This window comes from Alosa alosa, chromosome 12, assembly GCF_017589495.1.
Source record: "Alosa alosa isolate M-15738 ecotype Scorff River chromosome 12, AALO_Geno_1.1, whole genome shotgun sequence".
In the NCBI taxonomy this organism is placed as follows: Eukaryota; Metazoa; Chordata; class Actinopteri; order Clupeiformes; family Clupeidae; genus Alosa; species Alosa alosa.
In genome coordinates this window covers 3,641,727-3,657,413 of record NC_063200.1, presented here as the reverse complement: position 1 = coordinate 3,657,413, position 15,687 = coordinate 3,641,727, and the positions used below count along the sequence as shown (strand labels likewise).

Sequence of the window (15,687 nt, the reverse complement as noted above, 5' to 3'; positions counted from 1 at the left end):
CTGGGTGCATGGATATGTACTGTAAAAGATAGCAGTCTATTCTAAATTATTCCTGTTACCTCAAGTTCTGGACAAGACCCCATTTGCTGTATTTTCATGTCATGTTTTCTTATTTTACAAATGTACATAAAGGATGAATGACAGAAGATATTTAACAACAAATATTGACCAAGTTGTCATTTGTTTAAATATCCCATACTTCTGAACTGAATAGCAATTGTTCATAGCCCCAGTGAACAATCATTTTGTCAGTTTACCTCACCAGTGAGCTTCAGGAGGATGTGATTGTTTGTTGGGGCATCAATCAGGCTCTTATCTTATCTAGCATAAACTACTGTACACTCATACAGCTCAGTGGCCTCGTCACACACAGCACATAGAGTACAGCATGCGGTGGAGTTTCTGTAGACACGTGTGGGCCTTTCACTCTTACAGGGAAGCTCACACACATACAGTACCGCAGGCCACTGCCATTTGATTGACATGGTGCATTCCAAGTTGCAATCTTCCCATGTAGTCCATGTTGTAATATTCCCAAGGCGAGTTTTTGCTTTGCCTTGTTACAACATTGTCTGGTGGTGCCAGAGAGCGTTTCAAAGAGGGTGTGTCAGAACTTTGACTTGTTCTTCCAGATTAGAAACCAGAATAAAAAGCATTCCAGAACCGATATAGTCATAGTCACACGTTAACTTTTTCAATTGGTAAAGGTCCTGTAAGCAGGACATTTACTATGTTTTCTTGACAACTGTTGTTGTCATAAAATATGGTGTAACAAGGTAATTACAAAGCATAGATCAGGAGCAGTTGATCATCCCTATGTAGGAATTACTGATTCCAGTTTCTGGAACAAAGCTGTGGAATGGGTTTTGATCTTATTGTTGGTCTGAGTGGTGAATGTTTATCTCAGGACTAAGGGCTTGGCCCAGGACTCACATTTGAGTTCATTCCGTTTGAGATCCAGACCTTGTGCATTGTTCGGAGGTCATAAACAGTTATTAAAAGGACCAGCCTTTAAGCCATGTGCAGCTCTCCTAAACCTCATGCCAGCCTGTTAACACTTTTTGTGTTTTGAAGTGACACAAAAAGATGAATGAGATTTTTGGCAGTCATCTGTGGTGCTTTTGTCATGTCTGTCTGGCTCTACATGGCATTAGTGTATGTCTGTGGTCTTTACATGGTCTGGTTTGCTCTTCCTTTCTTAAGGTGCTTTAGATTGTTGTCTAATAATAGTATATTACTAATGTATTATGAGGTTGGTCTAGCAGCAAGGGCTTAGACCTGGTTAATTGATTTGGTTTTGTGTGCCTTCCTGTTTGTTTTACTTGAATGTGCATACCAGTATGCATTTTGTAAAGTACCTCCTTGGAACAACACAAATGTACATAGTGGGAAGTATGGTTGGAAATCTTTGTAAAATAAGTTAAGTCTGTGTGGATGTTAGTTGTTCATTCTCGTAAAGTTGGTGTTTGTCTGCTGTCCTTAACAACATAATATATTTTTTTCCGAAGTGTTTACAACTTAGTGTTAACTAATAATTGTTGCAAACTGGTACTAAGAACAAAATATTAGTGCATTCCTGGATCTACATCCTTATGCATGCTTCCTGCCAGGAGTTTTACGGGCTTTTCCCAAATCATGGAAGTAACGTCGACACATCGGTATAGTAACAGCATCCATCAGGCAAGTGTTATTTAAATAAACTCCTGGTGTACTTACAAACTTTTCAATGCCTCGTTTTATGAGTAAAGAACATACTGTAGAAGTTTGGTACCATTCAGGGCATTATTAGTGGGGTAATTTACGAGATAAAAGTTGGTTACATTACGCCTGCAGAAACGAATTAGTTTCTGACAGGGCTCCTCGACCAGGGTTCAACCAAGGGAAAACAGGTTCTGGGAGGGTGTTTGGCTCGGGGTCATGGTGCAAAGGACCCTAGGGTGAAATTACTCCGAATCATCGCTTTAATTGAACTCTCACCTTTTGTGTGAAAGGGCAGAAACATTACTGGGTCTGTGTTTAGGGTTTCATACTTGTATGTGAATGTGTGTGCACATGTGAGTGTGAGGAAGGAGAAATAATGCAGGAGTAACTGTGTGTGTACACTTTTGTGTGTTTCTGTAATGTCTCGTTGCGTGCGTGCGTGCATGTCTGTCTGTCTGTTTGTCTGTCTGTCTTTTTGTGTTTGCAAGAATGTGTGCTGTGCATATTTCAGTATTTTGACATGCATCTAGTTGCACATGATCTCCTCCCAATTACATAATCACCACCCTTTGTTAACAAGGCAGTCAAGACAAACTAATGAAGTATAATTATCTAGTGTTGGCCTGTACAACTTGTTCCTATTCTGATGGCACTTGCGCCTATAACCTGTGTTACCTGCCTGTGTCTGCGTTCCTGTTCTAGCGGTGGGGTCTACAGTAGCACAGCTTCAGCTGAAGGACTGCTGTGATGCCAGCAGAGACAGCATAGGTGGGTGCCCATGCCCTTACCATAGAGGTTAAATGCACTGTCAATATTTATATCAATTAGTGCCAGTTCAGTTGCAGTTTTTGGCAGACAGACAGCATGTTTCCTAACTCATTTCCAAGCATTTCTAGTTTTAGAATCGGATTTCCGAGGAATCAAGGAATATGAACTTATTGGAAGACTCATGTAGCATACAGATCATTTGGAATGGCTGTCTGTCACTGATTTTGAAGTTCCCCTTTTTGTGAGTAGTCATTTTTTCATGTACTGACTGGACCACAGTGGGGTCTCTGTACTCTGCAAACAGTACAAATAAGTATCTAGTATACAGCTTTATAACATGCTTGCCTCTGGATATGTTCTTCAATTGATTGGTTGATTGGGAAGGATAGGACAGGTCTGAAAAGTAAACATGTCTGACCTGGGGGTAGGGTTGGGGAGTCACCCATGCTTTTGAAGCTGCTTTGATCATACTGAGGCATTGTTTTTTTTTTTTTTAAATGACAATGTGGTATGTACCCTGCCATAGCTGCAGCACTAACAGGTTCAGTGGCAGCTAGAGCCTCAGGTGTCTTGTGCAGCTGGAGAATGACAAGTCTTTCATGAGGCACCACAGAAACAAGTGTAGCTGAGGCCAGAGATGGAAGGTGCAGTGGTACAGGCTGCTTGCGCTTCTCCTCATGCCTCCACTATATATGTCATATTATGCTCAATAACAGCAGTAATTAGGTTAAGGTCAAAGTAATAGTAAGTCTTGGACACAGTCATATCTGTGATTTGACAAGTTGTTAAAGTGGGAAAGTATCCCAACTTAGTATCCCCAATACACGATAACCCATTCCACTCATTCAATCTCACATAGCGACCCTGCACCTGCTAACCAGTCTTTGGGAAAACAAAATCTATTTTTAATAGATCATCTTCTTTACCCCCTACTATAGTTCAGAAACTCTAGACATGTTGAATAATTTCTGTCAAAAGCTCTTTTGAGCTCTCTTCAGTTCTTTTGAGCTCTCTTCAGTTCTTTTGAGTTCTTTTGTGGCTTGAGGTGTTTCTGAGAGTTCAGATCAGAAACACGCCGTCCTCAAGGCTGCTCTTCTGTGATGTGGCAATGTGTCCTCGACAGGCATCTCTTTGTACCTGGGGTTAATGAGCAGCTCTACACTGTTGTGTTCCTCTCCAGATAAATGATATGTGAACCACAGGGCCCCTTTAGAAGATAAGCCTCTTTAAAAAAAAACTGATTCATTCATGGTTTTGGTAAAAGAAACACAATGACTGAGCAGGACTATTTGACCATATACATGTAACTCAAAATTTCGTCAGAGCAAACGTCCTGATAATGTTTTAGCTTCCGTCGTATTATGTAAATTTAATGTGTGTTTAATTAGCCACACACACCCAGTTCTCTTGACTTTGACTTTGTTTACAATGTGTGCATGTGCCAGGGAGTGTGTGTGCGTGCGTGCTTGTGTGTGTGTGTGTGTGTGTGTGTGTGTGTGTGTGCGTGTGTGCGTGTGTGCGTGTGTGCGTGTGTGTGTGTGTGTGTGTGTGTGTCCTTCATCTAGAAGGAAGCTAGGTCATTATTTATGTATTATTATCTTTAAGGGAGCATACAGTGTATTTCAACACAAGCAGTTTTGTGATTTATGTTATGTTATGCTTTAAATGCTTTTGACTCATTTCCTGTACACGTTGATTTGAACTGGAAGTAATCCATCTTTGAGACTCTGAAGCATTTGAACTGTGTGTCCTTGCCTCCCTTTAGTCCACAAACATCTCTGTTTGACAGGTCCCAGATGTAAAATACTATCACTTACGGTCATTCAGCCCGCTGTAAACATTATCACTGCACCCTCTTTCTGAATTCCTTCTGAAGCTAGGAACCATAAAAATACCATGTCTATCTGCATGTTTCCTTGGATTGTGTAAGCCAATGTTTGCCCCCCCACTCTTCTGAAAGGGGTGAAGGTGGCTTGGGGAGTGCAGGTAAGAGGGCACATGTAGAAAAACAGCATGTTGCGCAACCTGGGGAGTCCTGTAGGGGGTTGGGGGGTCATCATCACAGTCAGTCTGACTTTCAATGGTTCCACACCTCAGTGTGATTAAGTGAGAAAGCTAGAAAGTGAGAGAGACAGACGCCTGCCACACCCAACTAACCCCACCCTAGCTAGCATGTCTCAGAGTGGCATCTGCCAGCACTGGGCCAGTCTGTTCAGGTCGGGTGTGTGGGAGGGTGTGTGGGATTCCATGACATTGGGAATGCATGTGTTACTCTAGTTTAGTGGTCTGTAAATGACATATATCAAGGTCAGTTGTCCACATCTGAGTCTCACTTCAGAGCTTTGAGCACATGAGTGAGACGACGGAACACCTGTATAAATTCCCCAATGTGAACTCACAGGCAAGTGACCAGAAAAACAAGTTGTGACTTCCCCTCCTCTCTTCCATTCTCCTCCTCCTCTCCTCCTCTGTTACTCTCCTCCTGTTCTCCTGCACTGTGCTTTTGCTCCTCAGTTTCAGTTTTGCTCAGTGTCACGCTCTGACAGACGTACTCTACCTGCACAGGACTTAAGGTAATGATCAACTCCCTTCTACCAGTCTTGCCCTGTTCTCTCTCTCTCTCTCCCTCTCTCTCCCTCTCTCTCTCTCTCTCCCTCTCTCTCTCTCTCTCTCTCTCTTTCTCTCTCTCTCTCCCTCTCTCTCCCTCTCTCCCTCTCTTTCTCTCTCTTTCTGACTCTACCCTGGTCCCTGCGGCCCTAAACGGGTCCTTGGCTCTCTTCCTAAACCTCTTAAGAGCTTTTTGTTTTGTTCCCAACAGCATAACTGTCAGTTTCTGTATCACTCGTGTTGATTTTGGCACCTCTGTGTAATGAGACACGTCTGTACCAGTGCGGACTTCTTTGATAGTGTCGGGTTGATGTGTCAGGGTTGTTCTAGGCAAAGTTGCAGATGAAGAGGTTAAAAGTTGGTCTTCTGGACATATTTTATGGCCTCTCTCCTTGGGATGTGTTTTCTCAGTATACAGTATTTATGAATGATTTAAGTCTTAAAGCAACACATTGTAGTTCTTGTAGTACTCATTTTTACGCCACACCGACTTACAATATGGAGAATGGAGGCCCTGACACTGCCGATGTGCACCTGGTATTGCATGTAACGTTGTTGTCGTGGGTAGGGGCATGAACCATTTTGTTGTGTTAAGACAAGTTGGGTACCCCCTTATCGCTAAATGGGTACTCAGTATGTTAAAGATTGCGAAAAGGGGAATTCCTGCATTGTGTTACTTAACCTAAGACCCAGCGATGATGCCTGTGGCAACTTGCTGGGCAACCACATAACCGTGGTCTGATCAGATGATCATGGCAGTTTGCCTATTTTATTTGAGTTCTCCAAAAACAATTGCTGCCCAATATCAATGGGAATATGCCCGAACAGCAATACCCAAGAACACTGGCCAGCAGCATTGCACAAATCCCCCTACAGTATGTATCATGAGCTGCATGCCCCCATGTGCTGTGTGTGTCCCCATTTAGCTCACCAGAATGGGTAGAGAGGATTAGTCACAGGGTAAGGGCACAAGACATATACTACTATTCCCTGTATTCTGTTCCCCTCTGGAATACTGGGCTATAGCCTTTATTTGATGAAACCTTTACCTTCAGAAAATGGTGTGGATGTCCACATAATGTCTTGCTTAACACCAACAGTGAGCAGGCCTAAAGTCACACCAGCCACACCATGTAGACAAGGCTGACGTTGAAATAGACAGAAAAGCCAAGGTTTCAGTTAACATTTTACGGTCTGTGTGTTTTATTTAGGAATTTGTAGTATCACATACACACAGCGTAGAGTGGAAACAGGAGTATCTGTGTTGTGGTTATCTGAAATATCTAAAGTATGACATTGGCCTGGGTTGTTGTTGATTTTTGCTTCTCTCTTTGAGTGTGTGTGTGTGTGTGTGTTCAGAGGAGTTCCCATGCCCTCCCATGCCTGTTATGCTTCCTGACCATTCCCATGTTTGGCCAAATATTTCCCTATTGAGTGTTTTTTGAAGTGCTCCCACCACCCACCTCTGCATTCTTGTGGTATTTGGTGTTCTCTTTGTTCAGCCCTATGAGAACATATTTGAATTGGTTTAATATTTTGTTATTTTGATATTTGATGTGTTGTAGGCCCCCATTATAAGAGTGTGTACATAAGATTTTGTTTTAAGGCTCCATTCCACTGGCGTCTTGTGTGCATGTCTGGTAAACAGTTACATTAAGCATTAAGCAATCAGGAAAGTTCAAGGGTTCTGGTGGATCTCTTTTGGGATTTATACTAAAGTCTTTGCTTCTCAAGTGCTTGGTTGGTCATTTGTATTTCCTTTACCTCTTTCTCTCTCACACACACACACACACACACACACACACACACACACACACACACACACACACACACACACACACACACACACACACACCACTTTTATTCTTGCTTACCACCAAAGAAACTTAATTGAGAACTTAACCAAGCAAGAATCCTTTTTCACACACACTCCAATGTATAACACTAGCACAGACAGAGAGGCCACTGGCCAATGCAGACACTTGCAGGTTAGTGGGCCATCCTGAGAGAGGGGGTCACCCTTGTATCCACAGCAACAGGACAGACTCCAAACACAGCGTTGTCAAGCAAAATCCCCTCAAAGCAATGCAGCCGCCTTAAGCTCCTCTCTCCCTCAACATGAGCTGCTGTGGGTCCCCGGGATTACTCGTGAGTAGCACACTAAGTCCCCCGCGGGACTCCTCCGCGGAGCAGCGGCAACTTTACTCTTAGCAGTGTGAGAGCTGACGTTATGAAGTGCTGAGCGGAACTGTGTTTCTCATTTAGTTTGGATAAAAGTAGCCGAGGCCGAGAGCAGAGCACAGGTCTTTGTGATGAGCCCTCTATTGGATAATCTTTTCCAGAGCACCACTGCGCTGAATGTATTTGAAATGATATGAATATGATCATTCCATCTATTTGCATACTGCGTCTACTATGTGCAAAGCAAGAGAGAGCATATTTTTGTCTTTCTGTGTGTCACTTTGTACCTTAAATTAGCATTGAGTTAGCATTCAAGGTAGTCTGCTGTTAACTTGTGTTTATAAGTTTGGGCTGGTATCTGGAAGTCCTAATGTGGCTCTGTTGAAACATTATCGGCCTTCTGATGATTAACTTTCACTCCTCACCCAGTTTGTTTGCACTACTCCAGAGTCTCTTATGTAATGGAGATTAAGTCCGATTGTGCTCTCAGTGTCAGCGATATGGATCTAAACATATAAACACATCCAGTGTGTGTCTTGTTTGCCTGCTTTCTTCTTCACACACCCACGGAGAGAGGGGCTTAACTCTGGGAATTACCCACTGTTTTGTTTGGACTGACTGATTGGCAGACTATGATATTTGTAGCCACATAACTTTTGGTGCATGGGCTCATAATCTGTTGTTATATGTCTTAGTCCCCTGGAGACAGTGCATGGGCTCATAATCTGTTGTTATATGTCTTAGTCCCCTGGAGACAGTGCTGTTCCAGTGCTTTTCTTTCATGTCCCCACCATTTTTCCACATTTTAAATTTAGATTGTTTTTCAAAAAGTGTCAGTGTCATTTTGAGATTAAATAGCAGAATTGCCAGCCTGGCGCTGTCTTTTGACCAGAACAGTAGGCTAAATATTTGGTGTTTGGACATGAGAGAGGGGGAGTGTAGACTAGCGTGTTTGAGAGCTGCTGGTGGATCCCAGAGGTCTGTCCTGACTCCGGCTGCCCTCCTGTTCCCACAGTCCTCGGGGACGTCCAGTGGCCAGGCCTCCTCCCTGCTGAAGCTCAGGCAGCTTCTGGAGGACAAATTGCAGCTCCTCCAGGAGACTGTGTCTGCAGACGGGCATGCAGGAGTGTCATCCTCCAACCTGGTAACCGACCCTGCTCTTATCCCTTATCACAGGCTGTAGTAGGGGAGATGTGTTGAACACCAAGAGTGCGCTTTTCTCAGATTCTTATCTCGTCTATTATAGGGGCTATTCATGTGTCAGTGTCTCGTCAGAGTCTTACTCAAAGTTTAAAAACACAGTTTAATCTCTCCATCTACCAGCTGTCTGCTTCTCATACTCTGTCTGTCACACACACACACACACACACACACACACACACTCACACTCCCATATATATTCAATTTAGCCCTCTAGACCCCAGACTGGAGTATTTGTCATCAAGTTGTTGACTCACAGAGTTCTCGTTATCCAACACATTCCTTAGTCTGCTGCTGGGTGATGGGAACTTGTGTGTGTGTGTGTGTGTGTGTGTGTGTGTGTGTGTGTGCGCTTGATAATGCGCAGCGTAAAGCGTGTGTGTGTGTGTGTGTGTGTGTGTGTGTGTGTGAATGTGTTTTGTGTGTGTGTCTGAATGTGTTTGTGTGTTTCCTGCATCCAGTCATGTGCGCACAAAGGCCTGAGTGGAGTCATCTGTTTTTGCTTTTTACAATTGATGATCAGAACTATAATTCTTTTCATTAATTCTGAAATGACGGATCACAGATTACTGCGCATTTGGTCAAGCCCCCCTGTGTGCGCTCCTGTCCTGTCGGCCATTTTGTTTGCCTGCTAGCTGCCTGTAGAGCAGAGCAGAGTGGAGCGGAGCGGACTGCACAGATTGCCACAGCCTCAGCGTGCTCCACTCTGGCTCCCTTTCACGCCCATCTGGGTGCAGCCCTGTGTGTGCAGCCAGCACTTCTGTTGGGCGGCCAGGCCAACATTAATCACTCCATTGTGTCAAGTGGCGTTTCATCCATGCCGTTAGATAACATTTAAACCGGGAGGCTTTTTGTGAGCTGTGCGGTTAATTGCATTGTTATTGGTGAATGCAGTGAGTGGTCATCGATAAACAGCTAGTGTGTTTACATACTCTGCGTGTTTGTGTGTGCAGTTTCATGGACTCGCAGGGTTACCTGGGTTACCTTAGCTTCAGTGCAAAACAAATGAATTTGATGCCAATCATTTCTCATTTCCCCTGTTTTTACTCTGATCTAACATTTTTGTTTAGCATTTGAAACAGACTTACGCAAAGCAGACCCTGTTTTACGAACAGGAAACAGGGAATTAGCATGGCATCTTTAAGCTATATTTTTGTAATTCAGCAAAAAGGGTAATCAGAGGTGGGGTCTGCGCTGTTATGAGTTGTGCGCTCTTGTGCTGCTGCCTGTTGTGGGTTGGTTGGTGTGTGCTGGCCTGTGTTTGTAATGGTCAGTGCGTGGGCCTGTGTTTGTAATGGTCAGTGTGTGGGCCTGTATTAGTAATGGTCAGTGCGTGGGTCTGTGCTCCATTCCACTCTGAGCTCTGCTGATGGCTGCTGCTGCTGTTGTCTCCTGACAGGTCTGTGAAGAGAGCAACTGCGTCCGGGACATCAGGAAGCACGTGGAGCAGAGTCAGGAGCTGAGAGGCCACCTCACCGAGCTCCAGAGGAACACTGAGCAGGAGATCTCCTCCATCTCACAGCAGTAAGCACACAACACAGCACAGCACAGCACACGCCACAGCTCCTACACACCTGGGACACAGCCAGGCTTGGTGTGGCTGTCTCAGATGACATATATTCTCTCTTCAAGTCAAATCAGTATGGCAAAGAGAACCGCTCTATGACTCTTACTGTTATGAGTGATATATAGATCAGACTCAGCAGTTTTTAGGTACATGGCTATTAAATCCATGAAATCAGGTTTGGTCATTTCCCTAATCACCTCCTTCCGTCATGACTCATAATGAATTGCAACACGGCACATAATAATGGAGCATACGTGGGAGCTGGGGAGCAAACAGCAGCACACGACCACATGCGGTCTGAGTGCCCATGGAGACCCAGGTTCAATCCCAACCAGCGGTCACTTCCCGAGCTGACCCCATCTCTCACTCTCCTGTTTCGACTGTCCTGTCTGCATAAAGACTAAAAGCCCTCTAAAAGATGCACAAGCCACACAGTGCTGGATAGCCCTCGTGCTTCCAGTTCGGTAGTGTGATCGAGGGCTGCAAGCAAAGTGTTAGTGAATTGTTTTTCCAAAACATTCTGCTCTACATCTGCTATTGTGAATGGAACTAACAGTGCACATGCTTGCGTCTTCTGACACCAGCATGCTCTGTTTCAGTGCATGCAAATATGCAAGTAAATATGGTGTGTGTGTGTGTGTGTGTGTGTGTGTGTGTGTGTGTGTGTGTGTGTGTGTGTGTGTGTGTGTGTGTGTGTGTGTGCGTGTGTTTGTATGTGTGTGTGTGTATATTTGCATGGATGTGCGTGTGTCTGTGTTTGTGTGGGTTTTTTGGGCCGGGTCCTCCAAAGCTTTGTGTAAATAGGCAATATGTGTTGAGAAAAAGCACAGGATCTGGGTGCGGCCCTCTCGCAGACACAACCCGACTGACAAGCCTCTAGCACATCTGAGTGGCTGTAATGGTTTAAAGTGTTTCCTTTGCGTGTCACTCTCTCTCTCCTACAGCCAGAGAGGCTCGCCAGGGTACACCTGAGTCCAAAAGCAAGTTGAAGCACATCGTGCCTTACAGTCACAGATGACTGTATGAGGGTGTGGGCCGCTGTTCTGGTAAATCCCCACTGTTTTAGAAGAGGGACGCTGCCAGCTGCATCTCAGTGCCAACTGGCTCCCGCAGCCAGAGCCTGTATTGTGTCTTTGTGCGCTTGTGTGTATTGTGTTTGTCTGCGTGTGTTTGTGCGCTTGTGGGTATTGTGTTTGTCTGCGTGTGTTTGTGCGAACGGAGATGGAATCACAATTGTGTTGGAAATTCATTGATATTGGAATTGGGATTGTTGGACATTAAAAAAGCGATTTGTTTCTTCTGTAAGTGGCTATGTTACATCAGGGTGTGAATTGATCCTTGTCTAGTGTTCCTGTGTGTTATTTTGGGAAAACTGGATGTCCTGCACCACTTGCCCCATGGTTTCACTTTTATTACGTAACAGGAGCAAAGGCTGCCGCCAGGAATAACAACAAAAAAAAAAAACCCAATTCTGTTGTTTGTAATGAAATGTGCCTCAGCCTGTCTTTGCCCTCCTCCTAGAACTGCTAGCAGAGGGAAGATAGAAAGAGAAACCGCAGCGTTCACAGGAACCCCCAAGTTCTCCCCACCCATCACAGGAACCCCCAAGTTCTCCCCACCCATCACAGGAACCCCCAAGTTCTCCCCACCCATCACAGGAACCCCCAAGTTCTCCCCACCCATCACAGGAACCCCCAAGTTCTCCCCACCCATTACAGGAACCCCCAAGTTCTCCCTCCACACTCTCCCTAGCTAAACACCTCAGCACCTTCCCTCATAAACACACAGGGAAATGATCCGTCCTCTGAACAACACCATTAAAACACTCTGTTTCACTAGAGGCATGATCCTGAAATGCATAATGACAGACAAAACAAATATCAGGGATCTTCAGGTGATTTTCAGACTGCTTATTGAGTGAGACAAGATACTTGGATTTATAATTTATTTTAGATACGTCACATCATTTGAATGCATGCTCTGCTTTAAGCTAGTTAACAGGCATGTCTGCGTTGTGCCATGTGCCTCACATCTCCAAGACTGGAGCTTGATCTCAACTGTGATTCTATGCTTGACCACTCACTGATGTTTAGTAGAGGTTTGTTGAAATTCTATACTGTACAGTATGTATGTTTGAGATCCAGCTGTCTGTCATTGTCTCAATGATGTTCAGTATTTACACAGTAAATTCCCTACATGAGGATACAAAAACACACACACACACACACACACACACACACACACAGGGAGGAGAGTGAGAGAGAGAGAGAGAGAGGCTGAGGTATGTAATATGTTGTTTTTAATCACTCTGTTTGTGGAGCTGACAGCTGGCCATCACAGAGGCAAGGAGCTGCGGGGGCCAACAGTAGCCTAAGCTCGCTGTGTTAGACCTCATATTCACACACGTCTACTGCAAGCTAATGAGGGGATGTGTGTGTGCTTGTGTGTGTGTGTGTGTGTGTGTGTGTGTGTGTGTATATGTTCTTGTGTCAGCGCACACATGTGTACATATGTGCTTTTGTGTGTGTGTGTGTGTGTGAGAGAGAGAGAGAGAGAGAGAGGGGGGGGCACAGACTGCGTTTTGCTTATCCCCTCAGCAGATGCCGGCAGATTTCACAGATTCTCTCAAATAAACATTACAGAGAGAAACACAGAGAAAGCAGAGCTGACAGACAGCTCCGTCTGAATTAGTTGCCTCTTTCACCTACAACAGTGTGTCCCTGAAAAGCCATCTCTGTCAGTTATCAGTCCACTGACATTAAGGGTTCTGTGTCCCCTCTCCTCTACTTCTTATTGCTAAACAAATCTCTCATAGATAGATAGATAGATAGATACTTTATTGATCCCTAAGGGGAAATTCAAAGGTCTCAGTAGCATACAGACATCACACACAACATGCACTTATCATGCAGTTATTATAGTTTACATTTTTGTCAGTTAAGAATTAGGTGACATTTAAACTTTATCTCATTAGCAGTAAAGCTATAGCATGAGCTGGTGTTTTAAGCACCTTTCTCTGCTCCAGGTGCAGTTACAGGAGAGGAGTGTAATAAGTGTTGTGGGGCCCCGTTCTGTTTTAATCCATCTCTTTCACATGTGTATTAATGGCAAAAGACAACACTCTAATCTGGAGAGGGAATAACCAGTATGTCTGCTATTGTGCAGTGTTTTCACAGCTAAGTCTCATTCTCACACATTCCGTTCCTTGGCAGCTCTTAGAGAGGCACAGCAGACCGCGTGCGTGCGTGGGTCGTGGGAGAATGTAAAGAGGACCTGGGTGAGGGCTGCAGGAGCAGGCCGCAGCAGCGCCTCCACGGTGGGAGAGCATGTTGTCCGCACGGCCCGCTGTGCACTGCTACTGGGGGAAGCTGATAGGGAGCCTGCTGGCCCTGCTGCCGTCAACAGGCAGGTGGAGGGGGCACCGGTTACAGCAGATGTGCACCAGGGCCAGCTGCAGCTGCAGCCAGCCAGGGAGAGGGCGTCTGGGAGTGGGAGAGGGCGTCTGGGAGAGGGAGAGTGCTCCAGCGTTGAGCAAGTAGCTTAGCATCTCTGCTAAAGCACACATATGTTGGCTAGCTGTGTAGGTGCTGTTACAATAAGACACCATAGTGAAAGAAGGCCATGGAGATAGTGCAGGTAATAGATCCCACACAGATAGTGAAGACAATAGTTTTAAGCCCATTTTGAATAGGGGTGATTCTTTTTTTTACAGATTTTAGGTTGTTGAATGAATTAAATGAATTTTGAACTTCAATATGTTAAAGACTAGGCTGTCCTCTCCCAACATTTACCTTTTTGTCCCTTATGAATCCATTGCCTGCAAATAGATGGATCTGTCTGTCACTTTTGTAAAGCCTCCTTTCTTCTCTTCTGGTTTCATGATGAAGGCATATCTCCCTCTAGTGGCTACTAACCATCCAAGCACCCAGGAGTTCTGTGGAGAGCTATTTTTATTGTGCACTGTGTCTGAATACAGCTGCATTTTACATGAAACGTATGGAACTAAAATCTTGATAATAACTGAAGAAACGGTTCTTTTCCTTTCCGTTGCAGGCTTGGGTCTGTTGCTCTCGAGTGTGAGCTCCTGAGCTGTGAGTTAGCTGATCTCGAGAGGCAGCATCTAGGGGTGCAGGCTGCCCTACAGAGGAGCCAGGACTCAGACACCAGAGCCGTAAGCAGCTTTACCGCAGCCCCTATTAAAGACTGGGCCCAATTCAAGCCAGGGCAATTGAGCTTCTAGTGTGTATTTAAACTGTCAACTAATGTCAATCATTCATGTGTGTGTGTGTGTGTGTGTGTGTGTGTGCACAGACTTTACTGCAGCAGAGGTGTGAGCTGCAGATTTGTATAGCCGGCCGGGCAGCGCAGAGAGAGCGTGTGTGTTTTCGGGAGCAGGCCCTTCGATCCCTGCAAGGCATTCTGAGCGCAGACGTCCACAGGTACCAGCAGGAGGCCCAGAAACTTCACCTGCTCAGCCACAGAGCCATCCGTAGCATGCCAGGAGAGAGCCAGCACCAACTGGACCACATGGTAAACATGCACTGGCCCTCGCCTGCCTATTTCATCATCCCACATTTACACTGTGTTAATGTCTCTCTCAGCCTTGTATACAAACATACAGTCCTATTATATTATTACCGGTATATAGACTGTTATGTTATCAAATGTTGTCTCCCAGAATTTTTGAAATTATTGAATTCCTCAAATACCTGGATTTTGTTATTGATTTTGTAGAAAAATGCTTTTAGTTCATGACTTTTAGAAAATATGTTATTCACAAATAATATTGGGCATAAAATATGAGTCCTTTTGTGTCATCTACAAAAACACACACACACACACACATGTACACATGCTCACCAACACAACAGCCAGAAGCTCTCAGAATGAGGCCCATCCTATCTCGCTGGTGGAGAGGCTGGCTCCAGATGTTGGTGCGTGTGTGGATGTATGGAGTGGGCTCTATGGAACATCTGTCCACTCACCTGTCCTCCTCGGCGAGCCCGCTCTCCTCGGCGCACCGCTGGGGACTGATTCTAATCGAACACACTCGCTTTGAAACCTCCTTAACACATCAAAACGGCCTCCGACGCACTCCACGCTCGCATAACATGCTGTAGGTGCCATTCCCTCTGTCGGATGTCTTAGGTGTGTGTGTGTGTGTGTGTGTGTGTGTGTGTGTGTGTGTCTGTGTGTGTGTGTGTGTGTGTGCTGTGCACTACCACTCGCTTTCCCCTTCTTTTTGAAATCACAGAAGGTGTCAGTTCTCCTACGGAGTTCTGTGACAGATCTGATGAAGGCAATGGAGCGTGTGCTCGCCTTGATAAGAGAAACACCCGTGTGATATGAACGAGAGGCAGGAGCGCCCATCAAAGGCATGACTGGAAACCACTTTAATTATCCTACATTTTTTTGTGCACCGCGTACACCTCTGGTGTCCATGTGTGTCTTAATGCGTCGCAGCATATAGACTATTCGATTAAAGAGCTTTTTTTTCACAGTTTGTTTATCTAATTGCATTTTTTCATAGTGGCCTACTTAGCATGTGAATAAGCTCCGTCACATGATTGTTGGCCTGGTATTCCGACATGCATGGGTGGCACTGCAGGCAGCTGTCAGACCTGGCCATATGTTTTTTTATTATGGCTCTGGGATGAAGGCAG

The 15,687-nt window shown here is 45.0% G+C and overlaps 1 protein-coding gene across 1 annotated transcript in view; it reads left to right on the top strand.

The window, feature by feature from the left end:
• Positions 1 to 5,574: 5,574 nt before the first annotated feature.
• The window catches only part of LOC125304783, a 19,955-nt gene continuing 9,842 nt past the window's right edge, over positions 5,575 to 15,687 (top strand). The window contains exons 1-5 of the mRNA XM_048259281.1: positions 5,575 to 5,613; positions 8,273 to 8,401; positions 9,857 to 9,981; positions 14,078 to 14,195; positions 14,336 to 14,554. Of these exons, the coding sequence (XP_048115238.1) occupies positions 5,575 to 5,613; positions 8,273 to 8,401; positions 9,857 to 9,981; positions 14,078 to 14,195; positions 14,336 to 14,554 (630 nt within the window). The remainder of the gene's footprint in view (positions 5,614 to 8,272; positions 8,402 to 9,856; positions 9,982 to 14,077; positions 14,196 to 14,335; positions 14,555 to 15,687) is intronic.